We start from the raw sequence: 12,593 nt of genomic DNA on the forward strand, positions 1-12,593 counted from the left end.
GCTTCTCTATTTTTTTTTGGCCTTTTTCACTGCTCACAAATGTCTAATTATATTTAGACTTTTGTCAGACTCACAACAGCAGAAACCAGTGGAGTTGATGGTCAGACAAATGTGGGATGGAAGTCAAACATTTTTGAGGCACAATAATTGCCTTTGTTCCATTTCATGGGCATTATTTTAGTATGATAAATGTTGAATGTAGAACACATACTCTCCACCAATGCCCAATAATCCCGTTGTGTTTAAACTTGATCCAACAATCAAACTCTTGACCCTTTTTCCTTTATTCGTAAAAGCCCATTTAAATCTGGTGGATCCAGATTTTTATTTGGATTTTCATCTTATTGTACGCTGTATATAATGACTTCTTTTTTTAACTCATGATCCAGTTTAATCAGTGATCCAGTGTTGCTCACAAACCAACAAATGCTCAAAACACAAACTTATGGCTTATGTCATGAAATAGATTCATTCTATATCTCACACAAAGAACGCAGGGTAGTGGTGGGCAGTATGCCCCCACTCACCTCCGAGCTCTCCTGCTGCTCACACCTCCTGACCTGTCAGCAGAGGATGTCAGGGCAGCAGGTTGTGTACTTGGAGGGGAATTGAACCTCTCATGACAGGGATACTGGCCAATCTATTGTACCTGTTATCACTCAGCCCTGCAGGGTTCTAGAGGTGTTTAAATGGAATGAAGCAGGAAGCATTCTCCACTATCACATCACCCCTCTGAAGGGTGACCCAAACCTCATTGCTCTGTAATGAATGTATGAGCCTTCTAGCGTGTTGAAACAAGATCGCCACGTGTTTTGTATTTAGCTGGCCTGGCTTAACACAAGAAAGCGTGGAAGAGCACCTCTTTATCTCGTCCAGTGCTGTTGCTATTTATCCTGCTGCCACTGCTGACAACAACACCATTAGTCATCAGTAGCAATGGAAGAGGAACTTTGGCAGCACCTATTACACACAGTCGACTGCCTAATATCATTTCTCCTTAATGAACACAAAGGATACACAGACACACACACTGAGCCAAACACAATACACCCCCACAACGTGTAGTGGCTGCCTGGGAGGATTGTGTCTTATATACTGTATTGTTACATCTCTAAGTCAACAAGAAAATCCATTGAGTCACTGCTGTTTAATATACAATTTATTTCATCAATAAAGCCATATAGTTAGTGTGAGACCAAACATTCTAGAAGAAATGTACATTTTCCCTCTTTTTTAAAAACCAATAACTTTCCTCTAAAAAACATCAAATCAAAGGTACTCATTGAAAAAAAACTAAATCCCTTCCATCAGTCACATCTCTACAATCTACAGGGACATAAAGCCTTCGCACCAAAGGAGACGAGCAAACATCCACTTTGGGTGATTCTTCTTGCTTTTCACCCTCACTACTCAAAGCTTTATAAAGGATGTCATCCAGTTTCCCATTTGTTCCCCTCAGATTGAAATTGGCAGACATAAAAATGGCCTCTCAAATCTTTCCAGTCCAAACCGCAAGAAATTAATCCCAGGATCAATCTCATTAAAACACAGCGACACTCATGTTAACAGTCCTGCACAGAACAGTAGTTTAGGAAACAGTGCTTAAGAACTAAGATACTGTACATGAGGGCAAACCCTTTCTGAGCAGCTATGAAGAGAATGTGTCATTCATCTGTGAACAGGAAAGCAACAGCAAACCACTGTGGCAAAAAAAAAAAAATCTAGAGAAAGATTTACAACAGAATGGACATTTTTTTAATCCAAATAATAAACATACTGTTAACACAGTCTTTGTGTAAGGTTGACTGAAAAAGTTTATAAGAAAATTACTGAACATGCACTCACTTTATTTAATATAATACAGTCATATATACAGAGTGGATTAGAGGCTTGTTGTGGACAGGACCGAGATGTTGTGCATGACTGAGAAGGGGCTGGACGTGGACCATTGCAGCACTGCTCTTCCCAAAAAACATATCTTGCACCAAAACCACATTTCTTTCAGCTGCTTTATGGAGTGAATTCAGAGGTGCATCAAATAAGATGTTTCATTCAGTGGCAGAGATTTTGATATTTCCATTGCTTTTCAAACAGATGGGGTCCACATGGAGCCCCTCCAACTATTTCCTTCAGCCTGAACGGTCATGAATGGATCAGACCAGTGGCACAAAGGAGGGGAACAAAAATCACATATCTGTTGCATTGCAAATTCGTAAGCTCAAAATGACTGTGAGGAAAATTCAGCCCTGATGTGTTTTATTAATTTATTTGAGTTGTGCACATTTTCCACACGGATACTGACTTTACTCCAACTGAAATGAAATGATGCCAAATGTGTCCTTGATGAGCGCTGCTATTCTGGGACCTTGATGAAGTCCTGCTGAACAAAGCAGGTTTCTTTCACCTTGCAAGTAAACACAGGTTAACTTGCAGAATATTGGGTGCGCAATGCTTTTAAAAATATTGGACCCTCTTCTGATTCTCTTATTTTTATATTTGTCTCATACCAAACTGTACTGGATTAAGCAAATTTTACTGCACAACTGAAGAAATAACTGGTTGCACCAGACACATCCCGTCCTGATTATAGCCATAACCGTTCAATCAAATTATCATTTGAATAAACAACTTTTAGAAGCATACAGTTAGTGGGTTTAATCAGTGACTTGCTATTACAAAATAAAAAAGATTATTGAAAATGAAGAGGATGGTGACTGAAAAAACTAGGAAAGTCTGGGAAAGGTTACAAATCTATTTATTAGGATCTTGGTCTCCACAGATCTACAGTGAGACACATTACCTACAAATAGAGAGGACATGAAACAACAGTGAACCTTCCCAGAAAAGGTCAATCTTCCATAATTCCAACAGCAGAGCATCCTCCTCATTGAGGAAGTCACAAAGGCATCCAAACCGTATGACTCTACTGAGCAAGAATAAAATCCATGGGACAAATGTGAAGGGAGAGCTGCTTTTAACTCAGTAATCATTAAAATGATGATGAGCCTTTGGGAAAAGAATCTGTAGCCTAAAGAGTTAAAAGTTGACCTGTCTGGAGGGTTTCCTTCCCCCACAAAATATTAGGTTATCAGACTACGAGCTGAGGCACAGCTGGGCTTTGCAAACAGACAAGGGCCTCTAACATAAGACCATCACCTCTGAATGGCTGAAATAAATATAGTGTTGGAGTGGCCAGTGAGATGTTAAGGGGCCTTGAACATGACCACAAATTCACCAGTATTGCTGCTCTAAAGCTGTTCTACAAAGAATTACCCGAAATTCAACCACAGAACAACAGCGACTGATCAGTTTTGAGTCGTGTTCAGTTAGTTTGTGCTGTTGAAGGTGGTCAAATTGTCTATTAAGTTCAGGCAGACAATATACTTTCCCACTGTGTATGTGGGCATTGGATGACCTTGCCCATTAAATGAAATTTGTGATTTGTGTTAGCACAGGTTTCTTTGTTCTGTTGACTTTGGTTTCAGGGTCTGATGAAATTTAATATGAGATACACACAAATACAGAAGAATCCTGAAATGGATCCAATACTTTTCTCACACAACTCTATGGATATATTGTCCCATTTTTGCGTCTAATACGCAAATATACAGAAAACTTCAATGAAGCTACTGATCGAGTTAAAAAGGATTAGAAATGGAATTGGGTGGGAAAAAATTGCAGGAAGGAAATACTGACAGTTTCATATCACTCTATCACTGGGTAGCAGACCCTGTCATGAACAACATAACATTCTTTTTTCTTAGGGTGTGTCAAATGAGAGAGTAAGGCAGTGGAGGACGTATATGTGTGAAAGCAAGGTGGTCACATTTACAATATCTAAAGTACAAGAGGAGCGTGTGTTAATAGTAAGAAGACAAATCTTTTTTTTTTTTTGTGGAAACGGTGGAGCTGCTTGGATCTACATATCAGGCCCTTTTGCTGAATGAGTTGAGGCCGGACCTCACAGACAGTGAGCAGCTCAAACCCAGGCACAGCAAGAACAAGCTGCGTTCCCATCACAGTTTACACAACTATGTTGGGAATGAGCCATACTGTATGTTTCTACGGACTGCGTATTTGTGCACAAGCTTGCACTGTGGGGGGGGGGGGGGGGGGATAACTTTTTATGTCGTGACACACATCATGTTATGCAATCCTTGTGTAATCTATCACGCAGGCGTAAGAAGTCAGCATCTACAGCGTACAGCTGGGCTCGTTGGTGCAGTCATTGTGGCTGTGGTTATTGTCCACGTCCCTCTTCTTCAGCTCTCTGCCTGACTTGTGCTGCTGACTGCTGCCGCTGTGGCTGTGGCCGTGATGAACTGGTGATGAAGGCCGCTTTCCGTGCTCTTGGTGGTGCCCGTGGTTCTGGTGATGGCCGTGATTGTGCTCTCTGGGGCCACCGTGAGACTCCATGGCATCCTCATCAACAAATGCCACTCCTCTCTTCGTATCATCCTGGGCCTCGAAGTTGTTGTTGTGGTTACCATTAGCAACGTTGCTCTCAGGCACCACCTGCAGGTAGGCTCTGACGCGGTGGTGACGTGCACCGGCCTCGTCACTGAAGTCGATGACGCGGCATTCGTAGGTACCCTCATCAGACGGTTTGACGCGGGAGAGGCGAAGTTTATGGGAGATGTTGCTTCCAACAACTTTAACAACCTGGAAAAGGCAGAAAAAAGAAAGAAAGCGAGAAATTATGACAACATATAAAACTTACTTAAAAAAGATCCTGTGTAATTTCCTCTAAGGTTACAAGAAACAACTATAGATTAATTGTTAATGCTACATTATGGCTTAATATCAGCCCAGGTAAAGTTATCAAACGCACACTCTAATATCAATAGCAAAGTAATACCTGCTGATTCTAATAGACCTCAGACCAAATGCGCAAAGACAGCTAAACCTGTTCAGAGTCGAGCATCGGTTTCATTCATCTGGAGGAGAACAACTATGATACTTCAAAATAATGAAGTGATAAAAGACCCTTAGAATTTAATAATAACATCAGTAAGACAGTCAGGCTGAAGGCAGCTGGGTGAAATTAATTCTACTATAAAATCTAGACACTAATTCTAGTATAAAAGTGTTGCCGTCCCTGTAATTATTTCTGTATGCTGCCTTTCAGTGTCTTGAAAGGTGTCTTTAAATAAAATGCATTATTGTCATCATTATTGAAACAGCTGAGGAATAAAATCATTATTTGTAAGTCAGTCATATTTTCTTGAAACAGTTTAAAATTTGTCATTAGGTTTATTTATTCTACTTTCAACATGACCAGAGGCTAATGCTGCTCTACAAACACACAGCAGATGACAACAATACTGAACGTGTTCTGGAACAGCAGGAACATCATCCTAAACACTGAACAATCAGTTAAATTACTCGTAAACCAATTATTTGGTTTAATATTTAAACATCGGTGACAGTATCCTGGGAGGGTTAGCTTTGTTAATATCAGTTCTAATTATTGTCTTCTGTTGTTTTTCCTTTTTTTAAAAATTAATTTTATCCAGTGTCCTTCAGCCACCTCTTGTGTTTCTCCCCATCTGCTTATCAGCTTTTCTTTGCCAACTTGTCCTTCATAGTCTTTGCCCTTATTGCATGTGTAGCTGAAGATGAGCCTTGGAAATGAATCACCTGCAGCAACACAGCAGATGCAAAACACTTAAAAGAAAGCAGCCAGGCGAAAGCTGATTGGTTCAATCTCACAGATGTTCAGCCAGTCAAGCTGTCTGGCAATAAACTGGTTTTAGTGGTTAATTGAGCAAAAAGTGCTCTCACTACACACACCGTACCCCGACTAGCCAGCACACACACACTCAGCGACAGTTGAACATAGAGGCTCCCATGTCCTCCCCGTTAAAGATGTAAAATATTTTTCAGGCAAACGTGCATCCCAGTAAGCCCAGTTCAATTCAGTATGTTTGCTAAGATCTTGTTGTGTACATATTGTGTTGATGAGTTAATTTCCTGACAATCATGTGACACATACAAGTTCTGTTACATGAATAACTTGAGCCTAAATTTAACACATCTGTATCTTTTATTTAGGATAGGACTGCCTGTAATGATACATTCACACTGATGGTATTATTAAAGCCGATGGATGACACAAAGCAAGTGTTCAAGCTGCTTCAATGTTTTGTTCTGCTGTATCTGGAAAGTCCATCACTGATTAAATTCTCCAGGCCTCCAGCCAGACATCAACAGGAAGTTGATGAATAAACTACTGCTGGAATAAGTGTTATCTTGATTCCAGGTTTGGTTATTCTTGACTTTGTATTTCCTTGGCCAGTGGTTAGGGCTGTTTTCAAAAGAAGAGTCAAATGTTACCATAACTCAAATTAAATTTGAGGTGAATGTGATGAGATGAAATATAGTTGCTTGTTGGGTTTTTAAGCACAAAAACTAGGCTGGATATTTATCCCCTACACTCCATGCTAAGCTAAGCTAACCTACAGTCTTCTGGCTGCTTTCAGAGCGAATCTGGGCGTCTAATTCAAGCCTCAAAAATAAAACAAAAGATTTCTTTCTACAAAATGTCTGACTTGTCCTTCAGCATCATTAATATCCACACTGCATGCAAACCAAGCAAAACACAAGATTATTCAACAATTAATACACGACTGTTTCAATGCCTGTCATTGAATAGGCTTCACTGTGTTTTCATTTAATAAAATATATAGAGAGATACATCAGTTGATAAGACTGATGCAAAGCTTCAGCACAGATGTGAAATCACTGCTGTTGTGCAGCCTGCAGCTTCACCCACCCACACACATACACACTCACACACTCTCACAAAGACAAAGGCGCTGCTTTGCGAGTTCTATTTGTGGTTTTGAAAGTATGAAGTGACATCACGGAGGTACAAGCTTTGTAAGTTCCCTGAGCAGCGCTGTTGAGATGATGAGAGTCTTGGTGCATCTTGAGATGTGACGCACCAGATATAAATACCACTTCATCTGTGATCCACCCTCCTTCCTGCAATACCTGGGGACAGTCCCTGCATGTGTGTGTTGGAAAACACGGAATGTTTTTGTAACACTGTCGTCCGTGTTTGTTTCTTTTGACTATACAGATGAGGGGAAGTATCCATCATATCCACAAAGCTCATGATTTTCCAGCTGTGGAACCTGCAGTGTTTGGCTGTATCACACAAACACACACATACTCAGTCACCCAAATCACAGCTGGTGCTTTATTACTGCAAATCAGCAGCAACTGGCCTCTTGGGAGGAAACAGAGGGGCGTTACATCTTTGTCTTTGTATGACTGATATTTTTAACTTTTCACGTAGTTTTATTTGCTGCTACGCTGCTGCTATTACAAGCAATGCAGCATCGGCATTTCAGCACCAAGAGACTGAGGAGTAGGTTGGTACAGAGGTGAAGTGTTCCTAAAGTCTGCTCACTCCTGCAGGTAATTAAAGTCACAGCATGGTTGTGTTGTCTTCATCAGTTAAAGACTCTCCTGTTAGTCATGCAAAAATCTCTTTATGGTGACCAAAGGAGATTGAAGACATTCTGCTTACTTCCCAGCTTGTCACCTTCACTGTTAAATATGTTGATTGATCATTTGAAGATGATGCAGTGGGGGCTGTCCCCTCCTGAGGTGGACGTTTAACTACCCACCCGTGTCAGCGCTACATACACTTTGGCTGACACCGTGATTCCACAAACCCATCAAGGATGAAGTGAATGTGTTTGATGTGTCCTCTGGAACCTCCACTGAGCAGAGTGAAAATCACATCCTCGTGTGTCGCAAAGCACAAGTTCAACATCTGCGAATCATCCACAACGAGAAAGTTAAATGTAATCATCAGGGTTTTGTGCCTCATTTCTTCATATAATACCTCATTAAACATGAGGCTTTCCTCAAAGAATGAGAGCAGGTAGGGGTTAACTCACGCTTATCTTCGTTGCATCTTTTGGCATCTCCTCCTCTGGAGCCACCTAAACAACAAACAAACATGACAGACAGGATATAATAGTTATTATTAATATTATTATGTCAGAATTAGTTTCACTAGGGTCGCAAATGCATGAAAAGAATGGAAGAATTTGGACAAAATGGTTTCATTCTCAAATGAGTGCCATTTATAATTATAACATAACTTCATGCAAATATTGTGTGACAGATTTTTCTGATCCTGATTGTAAGTTCAGCTGTTTCCTGATTTCCAGTCTCCTCTGGACTCCACCTATCTGTTCATTTAATGTTTTCCGCCGTCCAGGCTTCTCCACCCATCTGCACACCTGCACCACCATAAATGTTTCACTGATTGAATACGCAAAGATCCAATGTCAACATTTCAAATTCAAATCTTTGTATTTCATTTCAATCATTACATTTATTTTACTTATCACATGTATAGTATTTGTACAGATTTAGCATCTCTCTGACTTTTGAATTCAGTCACTGTCCACTCATCTTCTTGCTGTGTCAATTTCAATTTGGTTCCAAACGCTTCAATCCTTTTGGGACAACCCTCTTGAACTGTACTTAACTGTATATACTGTTGACTTTTTAGATCCCCTGACTGAAGACCAGAACAAGGATTAGAAAAAAAATGTTAATCATGGATTTAAATTTATCTGATGACTTGAAACCTGACACAAGCCGAATGCTAATGTTGCTCTGTGTGCCAAATATGAAAGCAGCTAATTAGCAGATAACACTTCATCACAGAAATGGTGCTGACTGATTATAGGATTTGCTATCCCTATGCAGCTGAAAAATCATTTATGCAGCTTTAAAGATAAGAATACAAGCATAAAAGTGAAATCACAGGCGATAAATAGGTGTTGTAAAACAGGTAGACACATTTTAATGATAATTCCACTTAACGTTAAAACCTGGGTCATATTTTTTGTAATTTTGGTCATCTTTTCATTTTGACATAAACTCTCTGCAGTTAGTCTGAGAAATAAATGATGGAATCCAATCCAATAGTTCTGACCGTTATAATTGAGACTACAAAGGCAAACCAAGACCTTAAAAATTTAATTTTGATAATTTGACAGCCTTAACTGTTAAAAGATGTTCATTATTTCATCTAAAGTTATAAATAGAAGCTTTGGTTGATGAAGAACATTAACATTAGAGTGTCAACTAACCTCGTTGGTTGTCCAGGGCTGTCTGTCCGTCCAGTCGAGATGGTTCCGGATATACCACCACTGGATCTCCAGGGAGTAGGACGGTGTCCCCGCCCCTCTGAAGGAACAGGCCATCTCCACGTCCTGACCCCTCTGAGCTGTCATGTCATGAGGCACGTCTGTGAACATGGCTGGACAGACACAGAATGACAAACGGAACTTAGTAGAGAGTATTCGTGGCTCTGTGAGGAGAAGCCATTGAGACAAGAACACTTTGTGAAAGCTGAGTATTCTGGGTTCAGTCTGTGGGATTCAGCACGTGAGGATTATTTTACAGCAGAATTAAAAAATCCAGGACAGAAAAAAGAAAACGCCAGGCATGACCTCATGCAGTCAGTGCATGACTATATTCTTTCACATAAGCAAAGCAGAGGCGTTGCAGCTATGTGAAGCCAGATGTAAATAATTTAGATGAATATAGATTCACGCCGGACTTCAACAGACCACAAGGTTGATTACAGATTCAATGATTCAGAAAAAGAAAAATTCCTTCCTTCCGATAAACAATGGTTTCTGAAACTGACACACAAACACACACACACACACACACACACAAACACTGTACATTTCTTCCTGTGTTGTGTTTTACTGAAGTCACACACTCTCACAGCACAATGTAAAACAAAAAAGAAATAAAGATGATTAAATGTTTTTTTAAAAACTATCCTAGAATTGATGATTTTAATAGATATTGTAAAGATGTAACACAGTGCATCATGCTTAATTTTTTCTCTGTCCAAAGTTTCTAGATGGGAATGTCAGTCAGTCAGTCATCTTCAGATTACCACCGCTATATCCGCTGCAGCGGGTCACGGGGAGCCGAAGCCTATCTCGGCTACATAGGGCGTGAAGCGGGGGACACTCCGGGCACGACGCCAGTGCGCTGCGGAGCCACACATAAAGACATACAACCATGCACACACACACACACACACTCATTCATTCCTACGGGCAATTTGGGACCGGCCAATCAACCTGAAGCGCATGCTTTTGGAGGTGGGAGGAAGCCGGAGAACCCGGAGAGAACCCACACAGACACAGGGAGAGTTTGTGAACTCCGCACAGAGTGGGCCTCGAACCCGGGTCCACCGTGTTGTGAGGCGGCAGCGCTAACCACTGCGCCACCATGCCGCCCAGAGGGGAATGTATACCAGCACAATAAAAATGTCAATGCTACCTGATTAAACAATACATACAAACAAACTAAAAGGGGGCTCAGTGGAGCAAAAACCTCCTCCAAGGCCCAACAGTCCCTTTTAATTAAATTACATCCGAATCCGAATCCCAACAAGACACATGTGCCAAAATGGTTGCCCACAGACAGAGTTTAAGGAAGTGAAAAAACAATCAGAGATCCAACTCTTTATCCAAATCTGTTCCAACATGCATCAGTTCCTTCTCTTGGATGGGCCCCTCTCTTTCACTGAGTCTCCTGAAGAAAAATCTATGTGTAATTTATAATAATACTGTTAGAGTGATGGACACGCCGCTTCATCCATCCACCTCGACCTGGGTTGGTGTCATCCTGACACTCAAGTTCACGTTAAACACTCTCATGTGAATCCATCACATAGTTTCGTGTGATCTCCACTGAACATTAATAATGTTCAATGGAACATATAGACTCTGTTCTGTGTAGAGTCTATATGTTTTACCCGTGTCTGTGTGGGTTCTCTCTGGGTTCTCCGGCTTCCTCCCACCAGCAGCTTTGGTGAATTGATCGTTGAATGAATGTGAATGTGTGTATGAGTGGCTGTTTTTCTTTCATGTGGTTCCATGGTGCACCAGCACTGCGCCCAGAGCGTTCCCCTCCTCTCACTCGTAAGTTCTCTGGTATAGGCTCTAGCAACCCCCATGACCCACGTAAAAGCAGAGCAAGCAGATAAGAAGATGAACTAATGGATGGATGAATGAATGAATGAATGAATGAATGAATGAATGAATGAATGAATGAATGAATGAATGAATGAACAACAACAACAATACCAAGGCAGTCAGAGACTGCAACATCCGGCTACACCCCTGAATTCAACATTTTACCCTGACCTACACATTTTTGTGGCTCTGGCTTCCTGAAAATGTTGCTTTTGATTTTGTGATTACATCTCATCAGGTTTAACAGATGTGTACCTAAAAAGATATACAGTGTGCCATTGTTCCCCGCGGTTAATGCGTTCCAGGAACCACATGTGATTAACGAATTCTGTGATAGAGCGACAAACTGTTTATCTTATTCATTCATTCATTCATTTTCCATATCCGCTTAATCCGCTAACGCAGGTCGCGGGGTAGCCAGTGCCTATCCTGGCAGTCTCAGGGCGTGAGGCGGGGGACACTCCGGGCACGACGCCAGTGCACCGCGGAGCCACATAGAAACAAACAAATCATTCACTCACACACTCACTCCTATGGTCAATTTGGGACCGGCCAATCAACCTGAAGCGCATGCTTTTGGAGGTGGGAGGAAGCCGGAGAACCCGGAGAGAACCCACGCAGACACGGGGAGAGCATGCGAACTCCGCACAGAGCGGGACTCGAACCCGGGTCCGCCGTGTTGTGAGGCAGCAGCGCTAACCACTGCGCCACCGTGCCGCCCTGTTTATCTTATTATTTATGATAATTTCAACGTTTCTAAACACTCCCCATGCTGATATTGAACCACCTTCTATCTGTATTACCTTTTCCCACACTCTTATTGACTGTTTAAAGCACTTTTGTGTCTCAAGGAAGTCCGAGACTCAAAGAACGTAACGCACTTCTGGAAGCCGTCATCCGATAGAATGTGAGTACGGTATCATGTGACTGCCTTCCAAAAATCCACGGTGAGCACAAAAGTTAGGATAGATTTTAAAATACTCCTCCTCACTTACAAAACCCTTCATGGCCAGGCACCGATCTATCTGAAGGAACCTTTAGTTCCATATAATCCATCTAGAGCATTACGCTCTCAACATACTGGCCTTCTGGTGGTTCCTTGAATTTCACAAAACTACCTCAGTTCGGGAGACAGACACCCGCTCACTATTTAAGACCAGACTAAAAACTTTTCTTTTTCACAAATTTTACAATTAAGGCAACTTAGGCTACTACGTTTTTTTCTTATAGACCTACACTGCTGGAGATTCAACATCCAGACTCACTGAGTTCCTCCTCCTCCTTCTCTCCAACCATCTCTGTTACTCCTCCTCTCCGATTTCACTCTCCAATCACACCCTACTAACTCAACTTCTTCCCTGGAGTCTCTGTACTCTATGTCCTCACAGGTTTTTCTCAGGTTCACCCCTCATCCACCCATCCACTGTAGACCTGCTCTTCTCATCCCACCAGTATCACCCCTAACCTAATCATCGGCTGGGGTCCTGCTGCCTCTCTTCCTTCGTGTCATCATACTGTTCCACCCCTCATCTGCCCATCCGCTGTGGACCTTCCTCT

General features: G+C 41.6%; 1 protein-coding gene across 1 annotated transcript in view; it reads right to left on the reverse strand.

Moving 5' to 3' along the window:
* Positions 1-1,153: 1,153 nt before the first annotated feature.
* The window catches only part of vstm2l (V-set and transmembrane domain containing 2 like), a 66,878-nt gene continuing 55,438 nt past the window's right edge, over positions 1,154-12,593 (reverse strand). The window contains exons 2-4 of the mRNA XM_068338044.1: positions 9,123-9,292; positions 7,914-7,958; positions 1,154-4,662 (exon numbers count right to left, since the gene is read on the reverse strand). Of these exons, the coding sequence (XP_068194145.1) occupies positions 4,195-4,662; positions 7,914-7,958; positions 9,123-9,292 (683 nt within the window). The 3' untranslated portion in view covers positions 1,154-4,194. The remainder of the gene's footprint in view (positions 4,663-7,913; positions 7,959-9,122; positions 9,293-12,593) is intronic.

Source organism: Antennarius striatus, chromosome 2 (assembly GCF_040054535.1).
Source record: "Antennarius striatus isolate MH-2024 chromosome 2, ASM4005453v1, whole genome shotgun sequence".
Taxonomy (NCBI): Eukaryota; Metazoa; Chordata; class Actinopteri; order Lophiiformes; family Antennariidae; genus Antennarius; species Antennarius striatus.